Below are 20,450 nucleotides of genomic sequence, written 5' to 3' on the forward strand. Positions count from 1 at the left end.
TTAACTATTTCCTTAACTGGGTAATTAAGATTGCACACCAGTTTTATGTCTTCTGCATTAAATTATTCTCTTTTGAGCCACTGAATGACTTCTGAGGTCAGATAACACAAAAGAAGTGCCTTTGAGTGTATCCATTTCTCCCCATTGTGTTTTTTTCCTCCTGCTCTCACAGTCATTACCTTGTTGTGTTTTCCCCTCCCTGCACACAATACCAACATTCAGATAAACAGTTTACACACTACAGCCCCTTCTGCCATCTCACAAATCACTTCAGGATGAGGGGAGGCTCCTAAAGCTGCCCACAAGTCTCACACTCAGTCCCTGAACTACAGCTGCCCTGGCCACTTAAAGGCCGCTCATGTGCACACTAAGGAAGACAAAACAAAAAGTACCTGAATCTGATTTTTAAACTACCTCAGACCACAAAACCCAACACCAGGACCTTACTCCATTGCCTTCAGGATCAATACAATCCATTGGTGAACTTGGAATTTCACATGCCATATCGAGAGCACAACAGCACGTTTCCATCCTTAACCCACAGCAAAGACCAAGCTGGTGGGTTCCAAGCAGCTCCTACTGCAATTAATCATTTTGAGGGCCTGCCACCACAGCCTGCCTTGTGAAGAAGCTGTCAGAAGGCTGGTTCAAAGCTGGTGCTCCTGCTCAGTTCTGAAACCCATTAGCTGAGTAAAAAAAAAAATACAAAGTTGTGTCAGGGACCCAAGGTCGTGCCTAAGGCACTGCCACATTTGCCCCGTGGTTGTACATGTCAACAAGATAACGAAGAACACTTCAATGGAGGGAACCTGACCCTTGAAAGAGAACCAATGGATTGGTCCATTGACAGGAAGTTAACCTGTGGAAGAGGAACAATACTCACTGGAGCTGTGGCCAGCGTGGAGGGGGTATCATGAATGACTGTGGCCTCATCTCACACTGGCCACGCATGAAATGAGGTTGTAACTGGAAAAATTCCACTTCAGAGGAGGAGATCCAATGCCTGGTGCTGGAGTGGAGGGGGTGAAGACTTCCAATGTCCTTCACACAGGCCATGTGGGCTCATAAAGCAAGAGACCTGTGGAGGAAGCAAGAGGGATTGTGAGGAAGGAATGACCCAGGCTCTGTGTGGGCCCATGGTGCAACCTCCATACTCACCAGGTCGTGTGGGCATCTACTCCCACACGGACACCAGCAGGAACTTGGCTTCCAGGTGGGAACTGCAGAATCACAACCAGTGACTCCATGGGAGAGGAACATGGCCAAGAATCCCTTGAGCTGGACTTCCATTAACCTCCAGTAACATTCAGGGTCAGGCTGGAGGGGGCTTGGAGGAACCTGGTCTATTGAAAGGTGTCCCTGCCCATGGCAGGAGGTTGGACTGTGGGACCTTTAGAAGTGCCTTCCACAACCCAAACCTTTCCAGGACTCTCCCACACAATGAAGAACACACAGAGCTGCTCATCTTGCACCAGGTTCTATGTATTATCAGACCGGCTGACAGGTAATAACATGTCTTCTGCAGCAGAAAGCACAACATTGATCAGTAATTATTCAAAACAAACACAAATTAAAACCAAAAACCCCAGCCACACGTACTCAATGCACAGATCTGCCAGCAGGTGAGCCCCTAGATGGCAATTCCAGGAGGGAATCCTCCCACTGCCCAGAAGCTCAGGGTCTGTGCCAGTATAGTCCATGATCACCTGGCCTCTGAGAAAGGTTTTTTTTAAAAAAAATAAACACCATATCCTGATGGCATGTGAGCCAACAGCAAAAACATCAGAACTCATCCAAAACACAGAAAAGTTCACTCCTCACATGAAAAAATATCCAGGCAAGTCGCCCTTCCGTCCTGTGACACACAATTCTGTTGGGCTGTTGAGAGAGTAACATTGCTGTAGGTTCTTTTGGTTTTAGAAGGAGAGTTTGTAACCTAACTTCTTACATTTTAAGTTCCCAAAACTCCTACATTTGCTTTTATGGCCTGAATAAACAGGCCTGCCAATAGGTCGTGGGGTTTTGTTTTCCTGAAGGACTAAGTTGAGGCAGGGGTGAAGCAGGATGTGACAGGGACCAGCTCTGCCTGCATTCCCTTCAGGCAATGCAGAGATAAATAAATCCAGCTACCTCCACTTGCATGGCTTCCATGACTTCAGACATTCCAAGACATCCGTTCTGGATCCAGAGGCCTGTTTAGATGGGATGCAGCAAGATTAAAAATGAGCTGATGGGAAGCCAGCACTGGTTTTGTACAGGAGTTTGATGGGGAGAGGACACGACAGAGGAGCACTGCTCTCCTGCATTGAACACTTTGGGGAAACATCTCGATTCTGATAGGGATCCCTTTGGAAAACAAACCCAAATCCCCCAGATGCTCAGCAAACAGGGTGGTAAAAGCCTACAGACCTACAAGGAGTAACAGTGAGGGAGCAGCCCAGGTACAGCCATCCCGAAAGGCACTGACATTTGTACACCTCTATATATTAATCTTTATAAATACAGTGTTCTACACGAGGAACTGTGGAACCACGTCATTCCAGGCTGGTGTTCTAACAAAAGCTTGCCAGGGCTTTTGCTTGGATCTGGAACTGTTGTTCTGCTTCCTCCTTGGTGTCCCACCCTGTCCTTGGCGGCCTGGGCAGGTGTCCGGCCCGATCCCGCGCACAGCCCTTGGGAGTGGTGGGAAGGAGACCACATGAAGAGCTGCTCCACAACTTTCAAGGGTGAAAAGCTAAAGTGTGAGGCAGGTTCAGCTGTCAACGGAGTCCCGGGGAGGTGGGCAGTCATAGCTCGTCCCTGGCTGACGGCGTGTCCAGGGAGGACTGGGAGGGCAGGGCGTCCTTGTTCTGGGCGTCGCTGTGGATCTTGCCCTGCTGCCGGGACTTCCAGGAGTGTGTTCTGTCCCAGTCCGTGGACACAGTCTCGTTGTCCCAGATGGTGGAGGTCTCCGTGTCGCTGAGGTAGCCCGGCTGCCCCGTGTAGTGCGTGGGGTAGACAAGCAGGGGTTCTGCTGAGAAGGCCTTCAAGTCTCTGGGCTCATAGTACTCCATGTACTTTGTGCTACGGAGGAGAGAAACGCCATCAGCAACAGAGGAACCTCACTGGTGCCAACCTTGTCCCTGGGAGACATGGCCAGTGGAACATGGGAGCAGAGTTGTCTGGGAGTGGGGGTAGGTGCTGGGGTACAGCCAGAACCGTGTCCTTACAACCACACACACCTGCACAACCAAAGCTCCCACAGACAGACAAGTGCCTCAGACAAGCAGCCCACAAGCCCTGCCCCAGGCATTCCCCTCTGTCACCTCCTCTGACCTGTGCCAGCAGGACAAAACCAAGCACCACAAGGAGTCCCCACCAGCCAGGCTACCAACAAGACCTGGTTTAAGATCAGTCAGCGAGACCCAGCCCATATTCCCCCCCGAGCCACAGAGGGACTTACACAGGGTGCTTGTTGTACATGATGGGCAGGAATTCATCCACGGGCAGCATCTTGCTGAAGGGCTCAGCCCCAATGAGCTTCTGAGCCCCGTGGAAGGAGATGGCGTAGCCCAGGGTCCAGTAGGAGTAATCAGCCTCCACCAGATTCCGGACATTGGGAACAGCTCTCTCGGGCTCCTGCACCTGCATCCTTTTCCGGCCAATGTAGCTGCAGGAGTCAGAAGATCAAGGAGATGGGACCAAAGTGAATCCACAGTGTCACAGACACATTTTACGAAAAATCCTTTCCTTAGGATTCTTTTTCCTGAGAAGCTGAGAGGCCTCAGGTACAAAATGTAAACAATGATTGTCTGCTGCTGTGGAATGCAACAGGTGGATCTGTGATTGGTCTCATGTGGTTGTTTCTAATTAACGGCCAATCACAGTCAGCTGGCTCAGACAGAGAGCTGAGCCACAAGATTTTGCTATCATTCTTTCTTTTTCTGTTCTTAGCTAGCCTTCTGATGAAATCCTTCTATTCTTTTAGTATAGTTTTAATATAATATATATCATAATAAATCAAGCCTTCTGAAACATGGAGTCAGATCCTCGTCTTTTCTCTCATCCTAAGACCCCTGTGAACACGGTCACACCATAGCAATTAGGACATGACTGTTTGTGCCAGCCAGGCCAGGGCAAAGGGCCAATCCCAGAAGCAATCCCTGACCCAGCTCACGGATTTCTATCCTACACCACTATCCAAGTCTTAACCCAGTGGGTGGGACAGCTGTGAGAGGCTCCCTAAGGGAGCTAAGATGACACTGTCCGAGGCTCAGGACTGAGCTGTGCTGGTTCCTCTGTCAGCATCTCCAACACAGCTGAGGTCAAACAACTTTGTCCACACCATGGGCAGAGATGGTGCCCTGGGCAACAGCCGCCCCACAGGGTGGATCTGTTGTGGTGGGAAGAGCTACCAAGAACACTGTGCCACCATCCCCTGCACTGCAGCATCAACCTGCACCTCTATCACACCCCAGCAGTGCTGCCAACCTCCCCAGGTGCCAGGACCTCCCAGAGGAGCAGGAACTTACATCAGCTCCCAGTCTAACTGGGCTTGCTCGATGTCGTCCATCAGCTTCATGAGCTTCCTCTTGAACTGGTGCTCAAAGCGCACATCGTCCTCAATGACCAGGGTCTTCTCCAGGCCCCTGCTCACCACCTGAAACACGAGGGCTCCAACATCAACACAGTGGCCCTCATGTGCTGTCACTGGGGCCACCCTGACCTGGCACTGCCTCCCAGAACACACAGGCAGGGAGTTGAGAACCACTCTGTGACATATACATGATATGTCAAGCCACTGGAACTTGGTCCTGCTCAGATGGAAAATAAGGGGAAAAAACCAGGACTGTTTCTTTAACCCCATTTGCTTTTCAAAACATTCTTGCCTTTCTTCTAAGCAAGCTTGCCCCAAGCAGGATATTGGATGGACTGCAAAAACAGTCATGAAAGTGTTCTGATAAAAATCACTTGGAGCTGAGGGCAAATGAATCTCAGAATCCCCAAATGGTTTGGGTTGGAAGGGACCTTAAAGCCAATCCAGGTCCACCCTCCTGCCATGGGCAGGGACACCTTCCACTAGCCCAGGTTGCCCCAAGCACCACCCAACCTGGCCGTGGACACTTCCAGGGATGGGGCAGCCACAGCTTCTCTGTGCCACGGCCTCAGCACCCTCAGAGGAAAGAACTTCTTCCCAACATCCCATCTAACCCTGCCCTCTGGCAGTGGGAAGCAATTCTCCCTTGTCCTGTCCCTCCATCCCTTGTCCCAAGTCCCTCTCCAGCTCTCTTGGAGCCCCTTTACATACTGGGAAAGGAAAGGGGAGGTGTGAAAGGTGAACACTGCATTCAAGAAAACCCCTGCAGTCCAAGGAAATCACTCCTATCCTACACTTCCAGACACCTGGGCTGGATCCAATGCCCTTCAGCAGGGCATTGGATCCTGCAGGACCCTCAAGGCCCCCCAAAGCCCTCACCTCCTTCCAGATGTAGTAGTGGCTCAGGAAGCAGCCGATCTCTCCTCTGGTCAGGGGCCTGGAGGAGTAGGGGTCCCGGTACCCTGGCAGCATTTCGATGCTGAGAGCTTTGAGCTGACTTGTGTTCAGTGCTCTGGGAAACACAAAGTATTTATCACCATTGCAAAACAATAAGTCACTTCAAATCAGACACAGGCACAGCATGGGGAATACTGCTGATGGTCAGGGAAAAGCCACACCTGGAGAAATTCCTACATTTGTTTTGCTCAAAAACACAGAGGGAAATGAACTTCTTGATTTACATCTCTAAGTCAAGCTGATAAATTGTATCCTTAACTCTGCCAAAGACTTTTCATGGGACCATCAATTATCTTTAACTCTGCCAAAAACTTCCTGTGGGACCATCCACTTGCCAGGTGCTTGGCTTTGATTAATTTTCTGAGGCCTTAATAGGATCCCAAGTCTCCAAGACCACTAGATGGTACGTGGAGTCCTGTCTCCTTGGGGCCTTTTTGCAACTCACAGACTCAAAATTTCTGCCTTGGTTACTCATTACTAAAAGGTCTTAACATACCTTAGAATCATAGAATTATTAAGATTGGAAAAGCCCTCTAATTTATTAAAAGGTCTTAACATACCTTACAATTATTAAGATTGGAAAAGCCCTCTAATATCCTCAAATCCAGAGACTGACTACTTGCAAAGAAGGAAAGAAACAGAGCAGAATTGCCCCAGACAGATGGTCAGGGACATCCAAGGGGTGCTCAGCTCCCCCTGCAGCCAACCCTGCCCTGCTGGGAGTAGGTCAGGGCATCCAAGCAGATGCTGTGAAGCAGTAAAGCACATCCCACTGTGAAAACATCCTCAAGCCCAACCAAAACTCACTTTCCATCCACAGCCTCCACTACCTTCACTGCAATCTCCTGCTCGTAGAGCGTCCGCAGCATCCGATCCCGCCGGTCCTTGCGGCGCTTCAGGTTGATCATGAAAATCTGGGAGGAACAGAAAGACACCAGGACATCACACTCCCAGCTGGGAGGGAGGGAGAAGGGAAGTCCTGATCCAGCTCTCTCCAGCAGCCCCACTGGAAAAGCAGGTCTTGTGAAAATAGTGAAAATACCACGTGTGTTCGCTCCAGGTTGTCTAGAATTTGTCAAAAAGCTGAACTTGGTTTTGAGTTGAAAGTGTAGAGGCTTTTTCTCTAACAACTACTTTTTATGGATGTTCACAGAGGAAACTTGCTCTTTTAGGATGAAGAAAATGAGGAGAGACCAGTTAGAGCCAAGTCTGTAATTTCCAAAGACACAGGATGTTTAGGTTTGTATCAAACAGAGTAACATGACCATCTGCAGCATCAGTCCTAGAGGAACACTGCCACTGCCTGGATTTAGGATTATCAGCAGGGCCACCATCCAAGAACAAGGCCATGGTAAAGAAAGGATTTTTGTGATTACTTCTGGCACTGAAAATCCACTGTGATCCTTGCCAGAGCAGAGAGCCAAGGCTGAGACCAGAGATGTCTGGGCAGGGCTCTATCCAAAGCCTCGAGGAGACTGGTGGAGGGCTGAGGACTGAAGCCCTCACTGCAGGTAAGCCTCAGGGACTCAGGGATATTTTTCAGTCCCAGGCAGGCTGGTACAAGCACAGCCTTGTAGCCCATGGAGCAAATCCTCATCTCAGTAAGAAGCAGAACGAATTTCAGCTCAGTGCAAATAAAAGAATAATAAACTGGATAAATAAAGCACAGCCACAAAGGACAACATGGAAAAAACCTGTTCCAGCTGTGCCTTAAACACAGACACACAGCTGGGTTGGGTTCAGCCTCAGGAGCCCCACAGACAGATGGAGCAGAGCACACCAAGAAGACAAAGGCTCCCCTGATCCTCACAACTCCCTCAGTCCCAGAGCCACCCTGGCAGCTGCACACACAGGGGCTGCTGGCTCTGGGAGTAACACAGACACCAGGCAACCAGAGCCTGGCACGTCCCTCTCCAGCCCTCTCCCATGGTTTGCATCCCTGGGGGTATCCAAGGTGGGCCACAACTCAGCTGTGAGCCTGCATCCCCCACCTGCTCTTGGGTGAGAGAAATCCTTCCCTCCTGCCACTGGAGAGCTTTACCAAAGGCCCAATTTCTGTCACAGATGGAAGGGAGGCCAAGCTGCTCTGCAGAGTCAGATGCAGAGCAAACAGCACAAGAACAGGGGAGTTAACCTGCTTTTCAGCCTCACTTCTGCCTTCTCTTCCTGGCTGGATAAAACCAGAATCATGGCATGGTTTATGTTGGAAGGGACGTTAAGGATCAGGGGATGAGTGAGAAGACAAGACAATAAACAGCAGAGCAGGCTCCTTACTTCATCAAAGCCCATCTTGTCAGGGTGCTTCGGAGGGACAGAGATGTACTGAGAGGGCTCCACGGGAGGGCGATCGACTGAAAGAGAGGAGAGACCCCAGAGTCACCCTCGAGCACTCCCTGCAGTGGACATGACCTGTCTGAAGGTGTCTCTCTCCCTCCCTCCATCCCGGGATCCTGGGATGAGGAGCCACTGCAGCACGGGAACAGCAGGAAGCAGCACATGGCAAAGCCAGAGCCAGCAGCCATGTGCCAGACAGACATCAGGAAAAAAACATGGACATGCAGCACCCATTCCACATGAAAGATGCACTTGATCTGGGGAAGTTGAGGGATTTTGTGGATGGGGTTGACCTGACCATGAAGCAATTACATCCCTAGGTAGAAAAGCGGTGGAAAAATTTGAAAAGTGCTTATCAAAACAAGATTAGAACAGACAGGTTGGGATGCAGACTTGCAAGAGAATGAGAGCTGGGCTGCTGGCAGGAGAGCTCTGCAGGCATTAACCTGGGGGGTCCATCATGGCAAGGGCACAACAACTCACTCATGGCCTCGATCAGGGTGTGCACAAAATTCTCAGCTTCCTCCTGCAGCGACTGCTGCGGCTTCAGGGGCATGGGAAGGAACCCGTAGTGCTCACGGTTGCAGATGAACATCTGGACTCCTGGGGATCACAGAGAGGCAGAAATCAGGCCTGCTACCAGGGCATTGCACTGCCACAAACACACTTGTGCCAGGACCTCAGTCCCAAGAAGTTCTGCTTCATAAGCAAACAAGTCAGAATCATTCCAGTTCCACTTTCTGTTTGGCCTGGCTGGCAGCAAGTGGCCTCTCCCATAAAACCAATCCCTGCTGGCTGCCTAACTGATCCTCCAAGGGCCTGGGCTGACAGGGGTGTGGCTTCCCACTGAAAGAGAGTGGGTTTAGATTGGATTTTGGGAAGGAATTGTTCCCTGTGTGGGTGCTGAGGCTCTGGCACAGGGTGCCCAGAGTAGCTGTGTGTGCCCCTGGATCCCTGGAAGTGTCCAAGGCCAGGTTGGACAGGGCTTGGAGCAACCTGGGACAGTGGGAGGTGTCCCTGAAACGAGATGATCATTAAGGTCCCTTCTAACTCAACCCATTCCATTCTTTATCACTGCTTCCTTTTGCTTTGGCTAGGAAATAAAAGTGATACATTTTCACCTGTGCTGCTGGCAAAGGACTTTGAGGAATACATATGACAACAACCTTTGAAATGCCAAGTCACCAGCAAACACAGTCCTTTCCAGAACTAATTGCTACTGTGCCCTGAAGATGAAAGGAAAATCCCAGAGTGACAGAGACACCAGTGAGGAGAACAGATGTGACAACATTAACACCCTTCCACTCAAAAGCTTTTGCAACTGCTTGTTGAAGGTGGGAAACAGAGAGAAGGTGCAAAGCCTGTCCTTGGAGTAAATGCATTTGCAGGGCACAGCCTCACCCAGTGGGAACATCCCAGCATCAGCAGAACGCTTTTCCCTCTGGGATGACAAGGATTTGCTCACCACTGGCTGTAACTCTGCCTTTCACATCAGGCAACATGCTCAAAAGCCACATCCCGAGAAGCCAAGGGAAGCATTTCCGTTGTTTTTCATTGAGTTCTGGTAAGGTCCTTTATTAATTACCCCAAATCAAAGCTGCCAGAACCCAAGCAACCAGCCAAAAACTGCCTTTGTCTTTCTTTTTAATTTTTTTTTTTTAATGAAACAAGCTTAACCAGCCCCCTCCCTCGAGGAAATAAATGAAAAGCAGACACTACCTGGTGAGCTGATGCTTTCATCTATTAGTGCCCCTAATCCATGGTATTTTTAGCAGAGTGGAACTGTTAGCACTAATGACTCTGGTGTTTCTCTCATGTTAAGTTCTACAAGTAAATTGCTGGCTATGCTCCTTGCCAAAACACATTCAGCTGTCAGCTGCAATTTAGGTAAATGGCAGAATAAAAAAACTACTACCTGCAGACATGAATGGATTTGGCACTGATCTAATCAACTAATCTTATCTGGCTCACTGATCTCTGTTCTTATCTTCCGCTGCCTTGAACTTAATCTGCACAGATTCACACCAGTGTTCCTGCTCTGTCTGGGATTAAATGTGCTTGAAAATGGTAAAGCTCCCATAAAGGAGGGAGGGGCACTCACTCTCCAGCTCTGTTTTTATAACAAAGTAAATGATTGCTACAAGGGATAGAAAAACTACAGGTGTTTGTATTATTCTTCTTAACGGGCTTTAAAGGCAATGTCCAGGATTTACAGTCACAGCCTAAAACCACAGCTACAGTTAAGGAACCAAAACTGTCCCCACTTCCCTCTGACCAGACCCTGCTGGCTGGCTCAAGGGCTTCAGAGACCCAGGCTGAAAGGCAGCTCAGGAGATCATGGAATCATGGAATGGTTTGGGTGGGAAGGGACCTTAAAGCTTATTTCATTCCTCCCCTGCCATGGCAGGGACCCCTTCCACTGTCCCAGGGTGCTCCAAGCCCCGTCCAGCCTGGCCTTGGGCACTGCCAGGGATCCAGGGGCAGCCCCAGCTTCTCTGGGCACCCTGTGCCCCGGCCTGCCCACCCTCACAGGGAACAATTCCTTCCCAGTATCCCATCTAACCCTGCCCTCTGGCAGGGGGAAGCCATTCTCCTGTCCCTCCATCCCTTGTCCCAAGTCCCTCTCCAGCTCTCCTGGAGCCCCTTTAGGCACTGGAAGGGTCTCTAAGGTCTCACCTGAGCCTCCTTTTCTCCAGGCTGACCTGGCTAAAAGCTCTCCTGTGAGTGCAAGGGGCTCTGCAGAGTGCAGTGCTGGCAGTAACACTCCCACTGAGCTCTGCTCAGATGCAGCACTCCCACACAGGCCACATCCTCTCTCAGAGGTGGGATGCTCCTTGGAGCACCCCAGAACAGCTGCTTCCAGCAGCACACTGCCTGTTGGGAATTGATGATTTTTTAAGCACAGCTTTTGGCCTGGACAAAAGCCAGTATCATTTCTGACTTGAGGGAAAGTAAGTGAAATTACTCCAAAAAGAAATTTCCCTCAAAGCTCACACATTTTTCACATTTCTGAATTTGGATGTCATCCTTTTATCCTGGGTGACAAGACTGAGCTCAGGACACAAGTCAACAATCTGAGCAGAGGAACAGGCCAGACAGCTGGAGCAAAGCCTTCCATGTCATGGGTCAGTCCTGGAAAAAGCTGGTGTTGTAGGACAGAAGGAAAAAATGATGGGTTTGAATCCCTGAAATATTTCTGAAGCAGCTGGAGCTAATGCACTGCAGTTACCACAGGGGCTGGAGGCTGCACTTCTGGGAGAGCTGTCAGAGGGAAGCAGTGGAGGGGTAGGTTCTAAGCAGCCTGCTTTGCTCTCCAAACTTAAACCTCAACTCTCCTCTGGAGCCAAGAGGTGGCACCTGGGGACACGGTTCAGTGATGGATTTGGCAGTGCTGGGGAAACACTGAACTGAATGGCCTGGGGGTCTCACTCTTGTGCTTCTGCACTCATGGCCTGACTCTGAAAGTCAGGACCCTGAAGCTGCTCTGCCATTCCCTTCTCACCTCTGCCTCCCAGGGGCTCCAATCTCAGCTCTTGCTGCCTCTCCTCCACCATTCATCTTGTCTGACACTCCTCATCCTCTTACAGCTGGTTCTGAGAACGCCCTGCTCACTCTGCCAAGACAACAGCATCATTGCTGCTGCTGTCAAAACCTGCCCACCAGAGCCAGCACTAAAGGGAAGCTACAGGCAGCTGGTGGCTGTGTGCTGGTCTGGGATCACTGGGAAGGGAGGCTCAGCCTGCACAACAACAACAACAACAGCAACCCTTCTTCCCTTGGCTTTCTCCCTGCCTGCCTGCTCCCAAGAGCAGCCCTTCCTGCTCTCCTTAACATTCCATCTTCTGCAGAGGACAGGGGGCACCAACTGCACATCACTCAGAGGATTCATGAACAACTTTGCCTTGATAATTCACCCCACCAACCCACTCACTTCTGAACAGAAGGCACTTATGGGTGCTGCTGAGGTTTCACCAACCCCCTTTTCTTTGTAATGCCCCAAACTTTTCCCTTTCCACCACAGCAGGCAAAGAACAACAGAGATGGCCATTACAGCCCTGGGAACCCCCTTCAGCTGTGACACTGCTACACACAGGTCTGGCAGCTGGAGACAGAACATTCCCAAGAGCCACTCTCCAGAAATCAACGGGACTAAACATCCTCACCACAAGCACAAACAGCAGCAGCACAAGGCACTTCAGAGCCAGTGATGTCTCAGCAACACCTGGAGCTCTCTTAAAACATCAGCAGCCAGAGATTTCCTCTCCCTGGAAGTACCCAAGGCCAGGCTGGATGGGGCTTGAAGCAACCAGGTCTAGTGGAAGGTGTCTGTGCACACAGTGTGGAATGAGATGAGCTGTAAGGTCCCCCCTAACCTGAACTGTTCTAGGATCCTATGGTTTAAGAAGAGTCTCTTGTCATCATCCCTTTCCTCATGGATCTTTTGGAAGTGGTAACTATAGATCCCTCACCCCAGACCACCTTCCACTCTCCCAGCACCCACCTGTGTTCACCTGCTGTGACACCAACCAAGGGTGGAACCCCAGGGTTTGTCTCTGAAATATTGCCCCATCCCAGGAACAGCCCCACACCCTCTGAAACCAGCAGCAATCCAACACTGCCTTTCCAGTCACTTGCTGCTGGTTACCCCTAAGAGACCCCAGAGAGGAAAGGGAGCAGGGTCTGAACTCCCCATGGAAGCCCACCCAGGACTTCAGGGCTGTGAGGCTGCAGTGGAGGCCTGTGTGTCTCTAGGAGGGAGCCCTCCCCAGCAGAGGCCCTGGACACACCTGCCTGGCGACTGGAGAAGGCAAAGACCATGATATCATCGAAGCTCCAGGTGTAGTCCTGGTGCGGGGGGTAGAAGGCCAGCTTGGCAGAGGCCTCCTTCCTCAGGTCAATGAGGAACGTGGAATGCACCATGGGGACAGCAAAACAGCCCATCCTCTTCCACTCCCGGATCAGGGGGTACTCCAGGGTCCTCTTGTAGTAGCCCTGAAACCACAAAGAGGGGGCTGTTGGCACAAGAGATTCCCGTTTCAAAGCTGTTCCTTACCAAGAGCTCACACCCTGAGCTCTCCAGCAGAGGCTCACCAGGGCTCAACTCTCAGCTTTTTCAGTGCCTCCCATTTGGAAAGAACTCAGTCAAGTATTTAGAAACAGTCTTCTTCCCAAAAGGTAAAAACTGACCTTCTCCCTACTCTATAGGAGCTCTTGGAGAGCCCAACCTTTCCACTGTAAAATTCCCCTGCGATGGAGCTTCAAACCTCAGATTATTTTCTCCTGGTTCTTCAAAACCTTTTTTGCACTTAGACTCTCCAGCCTGATCCTGGAATCTGCTGAGCATCCATGACATCTTCCACACTCAACAGGCACAAAGTCCATTTAGTATCCCAGAGAGTAGGATCTGCAAATTAATTCTATCCATAAATTCTATCCTATCCATATCTTTAAAAACAATCATTTGTTGTCACTGCACTGAAGGCAATGTCTCAGCCTCCATCAGCTGTGCAAGAATCCCTGCTTCCTCCACCCTGGGGCAGGCAGGTTTGATACTCACTCCTGACTCTGCCTGGGGAGGCACTTCAGTCAGCTCCTGGGCAATTCCCTGTAGGCAGGAGCTCTGCCACACTTCCAGCACTCTGGGTGCAACACCCACAGTGTGTGGCTCATGTGGACATAAATACACTGCATTCCTCCAGGAAGAAAACCCCAGAGCATCAAACTGACATCTGGATGGTTGAATCCAGAGCAGATTCTGGGCTTTACAGAAACAATGAGTCACTAAAAGAAGTCAAAGCTCCATTTATGCTCAATTTTCCATGAGCATTCAGGCACTGGCTGAGCAAAAGCCAGCAGAACTGCTCTGTGTGGGGCCAGGGTGTGGTGCAATGTGCCTGGTTATGGATCTGCCATCTGCCTCTGCCTTTCAGGTGCACTGTGACCATACTGTGAGGATGGGGTATCCCAAACACAGCCATCCTGAGTGCCACAGGAAGGAGCAGGTGGGAGGAGGTGTGACTGGCATTCCCACCAAAGGAAGGGTTAACACATCCAGCCTTTAACCTGAGAATGCCCACAAGTGAAGATGCTGCACACTCATTTTTCCCCCTCCAGGCTCACCCTGGGCTTTTGGGGCTGTCCCTGCTCATAAACCATGTGGGCAAGGAGGGCTCCAACTCCCCCACACTATTGCCTCTCCCCAGTTTGGCTCCATGACAGAAAAATGCCAGTCTGTCTGGGGCTGGGCTTGGCTCACTGTAGCCCTGTGCTGGGGGAGGCTGTGTTTCAGGATGTGCTCCAGCTGTGATTCCCTCCCCAAGCCCCCTGGGAGAGCAAGGCTGAGCACACACAGCCCTGGGACCACATGCAGAAACAAGAGAAAAGGAAAAATAAAGGGAGAACTTTCCTCTTCACTCCGGCAGGATATTTTTTTAAACCACATTTTGCAAGATGCCTTTGCTGGTTTTCCTCTCCCCTTTTCTCAGATAGTGCTGGTAATGGTGGAAAGTTCCTGCTGGAGAGGTAGGGCTGGGGCTGGGGATGGGCAGAGATCCACTCCAGCCTGGAAGCAGGGCTGATGTACCCCTGGAAAACCTTGGCTGACTCAGGACTAAGCCTTAAAAACTTCAAGCACAATCAATACCTTTGCTATGAAGTTTATATCTCCATTTCCAAACAAAGCAAACAAACCCAAGTGAAACAAGCAAACACACCTTGTTACACTCCCTTTCTTATCTCCCTATTTACTTCCCAAGATTTTGGAAAGTTCAGGACCTTTTCCTGCTATTTTTTATCCAATTACTCGGTCTGAACTGTGGAACTCCTTGCCAGAAGATGGTGTGGGTGCCAAAAAAGAGATTCAGACAGGGATTTCTGTAGAATAAAAAAAAAATCACTGAGAGCTTTAAAGACAAACGTATTCCTCAAAAACCCGGAAGGGGATTGCCAGAGGAAAGGAAAGTATTTTGGGGAAGTAACACTCACTTTTTTGCCCTATCCTTATACAATTCCCTAGATATCTACAGATGAGCCAATGCAGTTATGTGGATCAGAAGTAACATGGAAAGGGAATAACATGGAACTCTAATTTTTAGGCTCACCACTGGTACCTGTTACATGCACACTTCAGCACATACACTCCCTACAAGGCAAAGGATGTTGCCCCACTTAAAAAATCCTGCTCATAGATGAGAGAGATAACTTAGACACAATGGAGATCTGTGGAAAGAAAAGCAAATTCCTCTTGGATTAGCATCACTATACAAAAAAAAAACCTGGCCTAAAATTAGGCACCAAGGGTTTTAAGGCCATTACAGAAACATGGAACCACCTTAAAAAAAATTCTGAAGAATGGTTTGTGTGGGATCACACCACGTGCTAACACCACCTCGGAGCTACAGCAGCAGATGGGAAAGCCCAGAGAACAGGAGAGTTTCTCTGGTTCTCTGCTGCTCCAGAGACAGGGGTAGGAGCCTCTGGAGGACACCAGTCACACAGCCCCCAGCACTGTTCTTGGGGTCACCTGCCTGGGGGGTGATGCCACACCAGAAGTTGGAGTAGAGCGAGCGGGACTCGAGCATCGGTGCCACCAGGGTCTTGTTCTCTGCTATCAGCAGCTTCAGGGTCTCTGGGTTGGTCAGTAGATTATCTGAGTCAATAAACTACAGAAGGAAGAGGAAAAAAAACCTGTTAAGAGATGAAGCAATATGATTCCCTTGATGCTTTCTTGGGAATGAGGCAGCCAGAGGCACATGAGCAGCCCTGGTGTGGGCACAGGCCCAGGGCAGTGCCTGTCCCCATATCACCATGAAATTTTATGAAAAATCCCTTCACCAAGATTTTTTTTTGCTGGGAAGCTTCAACTTCTCCCTGTTTTACTGCTTTAAAATATAATTTAAAAAATTATTTACCCAACATGTGAATTGTTTTTAATTATGGCCAATCACAGCCAGCTGTGTTAGGCTCTCTGAGTATGTCACAGGTTTTTATTATTCATTCTTGTCTAGCCTTCTGATATCTCCTTTCTCTTTCTTTAGTATAGTTTTAGAATAGAATAGAATAGAATAGAATAGAATAGAATAGAATAGAATAGAATAGAATAGAATAGAATATCAACCTTTTGAAAACTTAAGAGTGAAATTCTCATCTCTCACCTCGTCCTAAAAACCCAACAACACCACAACACTAGGGCACCTCTGGCCTCTCACAATGAGGGGCTGGTGCTTGTCCAAGGAAGGGAATGGAGCTGGGGAAGGGTCTGGAGCACCAGGAGGGGCTGAGGGAGCTGGGAAAGGGGCTCAGCCCGGAGAAAAGGAGGCTCAGGGGGGCCCTTCTGGCTCTGCACAGCTCCTGACAGGAGAGGAGAGCCAGGGGGTCAGGCTCTGCTCCCAGGGAAGTTTAGACTGGATATGAGGAAAAATTCCTTCTAAAAGAATGGCCAGGCATTGAAATAGGCTGTCCAGGGCAGGGGTGGACTCACCAGCCCTGGAAGTGTTGAAAAATGTGTGCACCTGGGAATGTGGCTTAATGGTGAACATGGCAGGTCAGCAACTGGACTCAGAGATCTCAGGCCTTCTCCAGCCTTAACAAAAAAACTGTTTCCACGAGGTCAGCAAAAAACCACCCTAAAAGCAGTGAGCTGGTGGGTTTAACTCCCTAGGGCACAGGGCTGTCACAGGGAAAGCTGGGGGCAGCTGCTCCTGGGCACAGCAATGAGATGGGCAGAGAGCTTCCCTGACTCCATACAACCTCATGCCAGCACAGGGAGCTGCCAGGGAAAATAACATCACTGGAAACTCAGGGTGAGCTCACTCTGTGAAAAGCATCAAGAACAACTCCTCAACTGCCCTCACACTTCACCTTGCTTGGAGGCTTTGGGAACATCCCCCTCACAGTGACCAAAGGCAGCACCTTCCCACAGCTGCCCTGCACAACTATTTCCCATACGTTTCACCAGGTGGGGATCAATCTGGGGGACCCTCCCACCAGCAGGACTGTGTTCAGTCCTGGTGCCTGTGGAGAAAGCTCCAAGCTTAGCCAGGACTCACCTCCCTCACCGCAAAGTCTCTGGCTCACCAGAGCAAGAAATGACCCACAACATCTCAACCTCTCTTTAGCTGGAGAGAAAACTTTCTGACAGCCCTCAGTACCCAAGTGAGCACCTGGACAGCTTCAGTAATAAATGAGAGCTTGTGCTCACCAGGATGTAGTCTGACCACTTGTCCCGGGCAGCGCGCAGGGCAGCCTGGCGCAGCTTCATCACGTGGCTGAACCGAGAGCTGGGCCAGTGCTTCGGCCCCATCTCTTCTGGGTAGGACCTAGGAAAGAAATAAAAAGTGACTGTAATTCATGTCTGGGCCTTATTACACCAAAAAACAGAAAAAAGTGAAAAAAAAGGAAAGAAGGAGGGAAGAAGGAAGAAAGAAGGAAAGGAAGAAAGAAGGAGGAAAGAAGGAAAGGAAGAAAGAAGGAAAGAAAGAGGAAGGAAAGAAGTAAAGAAAGAAGGAAAGAAAGAAAAAAGAAGGAGGGAAGAAAAAAGAAGGGAAGAAGGAGGAAAGGAGGAGGAAAGAAGGAGGAAAGAAGAAAGAAAGAAAAAGTTATACTGCTGCCTTCATTAGGAAAGCAAAACAGCATTAGAGTCACCTCAGGCAACCCAGGAGAGGTTTTGAAGGAGAATAACTCCAAGTTCTGTGCTGGCACGAGCACAGAAGGCACCAGAGAACAAGCAGTGCCAGTTTTCTGACGACACCACCCAGGGCAGGAGCTGCTGTGGCAGCAGAGGGGACCCTCCAAACCCACCTGCAGCCCCCTGATCCCCCTGACCTGGGGTACAAATTCATCTGCCCTCTGCAATTCCAGCCCCCCTCGGCCCAGCAGCACCAGCAGGGCTGGGATGTGAAGATGAAGGCAGCCTGGCCTCCCTGGAGCTTTGGGCATTATTGGGAAGTGCTAACACATCCTAGGAGCAGCCCCTAAATCTCCCAACACCTGGCCCCACCACAGCAGCAAAGCCACATGCATGGCTCTGCCTTCAGCTCCACAAGCAAGGGCTTTTTAACAAAGATGGAAGGGAACTCAGGGGCAGATCCCAACGAGGAATAAAAATCCAGGACTTTGAAACAATGCCAGAGTTAAGTCAGGGAAGGAGCTAAGAATTTCAAAAGGTTTTTTGCAGAACTTAAGCAAAGTTTGGCAGGATGAAGGAAACTCAATTCAAATGAAAGGATTAAAAATGTCAATAAAACCAGCACTCCCTGGGGGTTTGTACCACAAGCTCCCCATCACTGCAGTGAGGAACTCGAATATAAAAGCAGGCCTAAAGGAAGGGGAAACTGATGTAATTTTCCTTGATGGAAGAAACTGAAAACAGAACAAGCCCAGGAACAGCTGATCTTCAAAATAAATAAAAATTAAAGTAATAAAAATCCAACACATCATATTTCAAAGCAATGGTCCTGCAAATCACGTAAAGGCACAATATGTGGAATTAAATCTAGTTCTATGGCTCAGCACTTACTGGATATTTGATGTGTCAGAGCTTTCATAGATATTATGAATGGGGCTATAATTTCTCTGCTTCCTTGCAAATAAAGAATGGTAATTTTAATTCCCTGTAGCTCTTGATGTAATTTGTTTACCATGCAAAGAGAGCAGTGACAGATGCTAAAAAACTGAATGGAAAATTATTTCTTCCACAAAATTCTGCATGAGGTGCTTCACTAAAGTCAGAGACCTTTCTAGAGACCTTACTTCACCTTTTTCCCTAAGAAAACAATTTTAATGGGACAGACTCCAGCAAGCAAATAATCCACATTTTAACACTTGGACATTTAGTACCAGCTCCTGGTTTGGAAACAGAAAACCTTGGGGATTTGGGCTGTGCAGCCAAGAGCCCTCCCAGGTACTCACGGGGGCTCCTCCATGGGTCTCCACTCCACGTCGTGGTACAGGTGCTGCACATTCTTCAGCCACTCCCTGAGGATTGCTGTGGTGTTGTCAATGTTGTGGTCAGTGGCTGCCCTGGCAAAGCAAGAGCAAGGGAAGCAGTTAGCACGAGGTTTGTCACTAAACCTTGCTTTACCATGGAGCCCTCTGGCCAGTCCAGCCACCAAAAAAGACAAGACTGAGGTTTAACAGGTTTAAGGCTGAGGTTTAACCCCAGCTGGTGACTGAGTACCACCACTGTGGAAAGGGGAAGGGCACAAAGCCTGTGGGCTGACAAAAGAACCATGTAATAACTGAAACAAATGACTAAAATGTGCCCTAGCGGAGGGGAGGGACACAGTGCTCGCTGAAGAATGGATTTTTCCCCTCAGGGTAGAGCTGAACAGACTGGAGCAGGAGGCACAGATTCACATCCCTGACAGCAATCCCATGGAAATGCTCCCACACACTGCTCTCTGCCTGGGATGCTCATCCTGTGACTTGAGCCTTCAAGTCACAGGATGAGTGAGCCAATTCCCATCCAAGCTGCTCCTCCCCAGGACCAGGGTTTGCACCCCCACCATGGGGCTGTGTCAGATCCCACCACAAACCCCTGTCACTGACAGGGCTGCTCATTTTTCCTAGCTGGAATGGGCAGGAAAGCACAGTCCTGTGGCAGTGCACAGCTCAGCAAGCTCCACTGGGAATTTATAATCCCTGCATATTCCTCTGGGAGTACAAACAGTCCCACAAGGTTTGGTGCAGACAGTAAAGCCAGCGTGAAACATCACTGAGGGAGGTTGCTGGAAGCTCCCCTCCACTGCTATACATTTCTTGGTTCATCCTCCAGCTCCGGAGACCCAAAGGCACTTCCCAGAACATCCTCCACCTTAAAGCCAGAGCTCCCTGTAGCCACGGGAGAGAAAAGAGCCACATCCCAAACCCTACAGCTACTCCAAAGCTATTTCAGGAAAATACCTCCACTCCAAGACACCATATGACCCTACAGATGAAAACCAGGACATGAACCCTTTTCAGTTTGTGCAACAGGAACATATCATTCCCATGGGGTCTAGCCTGCTTTACAGTAAAAAAGGAACCAAGAACTTGGATTTTCAGTTTATTTATAGTCAGAACATTACAATCACTTAAGGCTAGGAGGTTTATTTGTTGAATATTTATTCATGTCTGCTGAAACAATAAATAGTGAAAGTTCAGCAAGTGTTAGAGGCTGGTTCCTGTGTCATGAACAGCTCTCCTGTGACAGAGCAAGGCTGGGCTTAGTCAGGGTTTGCTTTAGTCCAGGACCCTGGCTCGTGCTGCACTGTAGATCTGGTTTGCAATGATGTTCAAACTGCACTAGAAAAGTCTCAGTGCTGACTTGGTGTAAGTCCAGCTTGCTCCATGTGTTTTATGGATGAAGCTCATCCCCTGGAGCCCATTTTCACTTCCTTGGGCTCCCAGAGCCACCAAGGCATTCCACAGCTCTCACTCTGCTTTCCTCCCAGGTTCCAGCTGCACAGTCAGCAAACAGCTCCAGAATTCCTAAAATACCAGAGACCTGGGGAGTGGCTTCATGTTCATGGTCGTCACTGGAGCTGCAGTGGCACCAAGGTGGCACTGGGGCCACAATGCAACTGAGCATCACACAAACGAGGCC

The 20,450-nt window shown here is 49.6% G+C and overlaps 1 protein-coding gene across 2 annotated transcripts; it reads right to left on the reverse strand.

Annotated features, from left to right (window-relative positions):
• Positions 1-1,461: 1,461 nt before the first annotated feature.
• COLGALT2 (collagen beta(1-O)galactosyltransferase 2) lies at positions 1,462-18,903 on the reverse strand. 2 transcript variants are annotated; one of them, XM_005423734.3, is made up of 11 exons: positions 18,776-18,903; positions 17,067-17,184; positions 15,394-15,528; positions 12,655-12,859; positions 8,351-8,470; positions 7,808-7,884; positions 6,341-6,447; positions 5,456-5,588; positions 4,512-4,639; positions 3,443-3,649; positions 1,462-3,063 (listed from the first exon to the last, which is right to left on the reverse strand). In XM_005423734.3, the coding sequence occupies exons 1-11, from the start codon at positions 18,787-18,789 to the stop codon at positions 2,787-2,789; spliced, it is 1,521 nt and encodes a 506-aa protein (XP_005423791.1). In that variant the 5' UTR covers positions 18,790-18,903; the 3' UTR covers positions 1,462-2,786. The 2 variants fall into 2 exon arrangements, with proteins under 2 accessions (XP_005423791.1, XP_030915013.1); XM_031059153.1 differs by having other exon boundaries at positions 3,443-3,523; positions 4,569-4,639; positions 18,776-18,902.
• Positions 18,904-20,450: the final 1,547 nt, after the last annotated feature.

This window comes from Geospiza fortis, unplaced genomic scaffold, assembly GCF_000277835.1.
Source record: "Geospiza fortis unplaced genomic scaffold, GeoFor_1.0 scaffold229, whole genome shotgun sequence".
NCBI lineage: Eukaryota > Metazoa > Chordata > Aves > Passeriformes > Thraupidae > Geospiza > Geospiza fortis.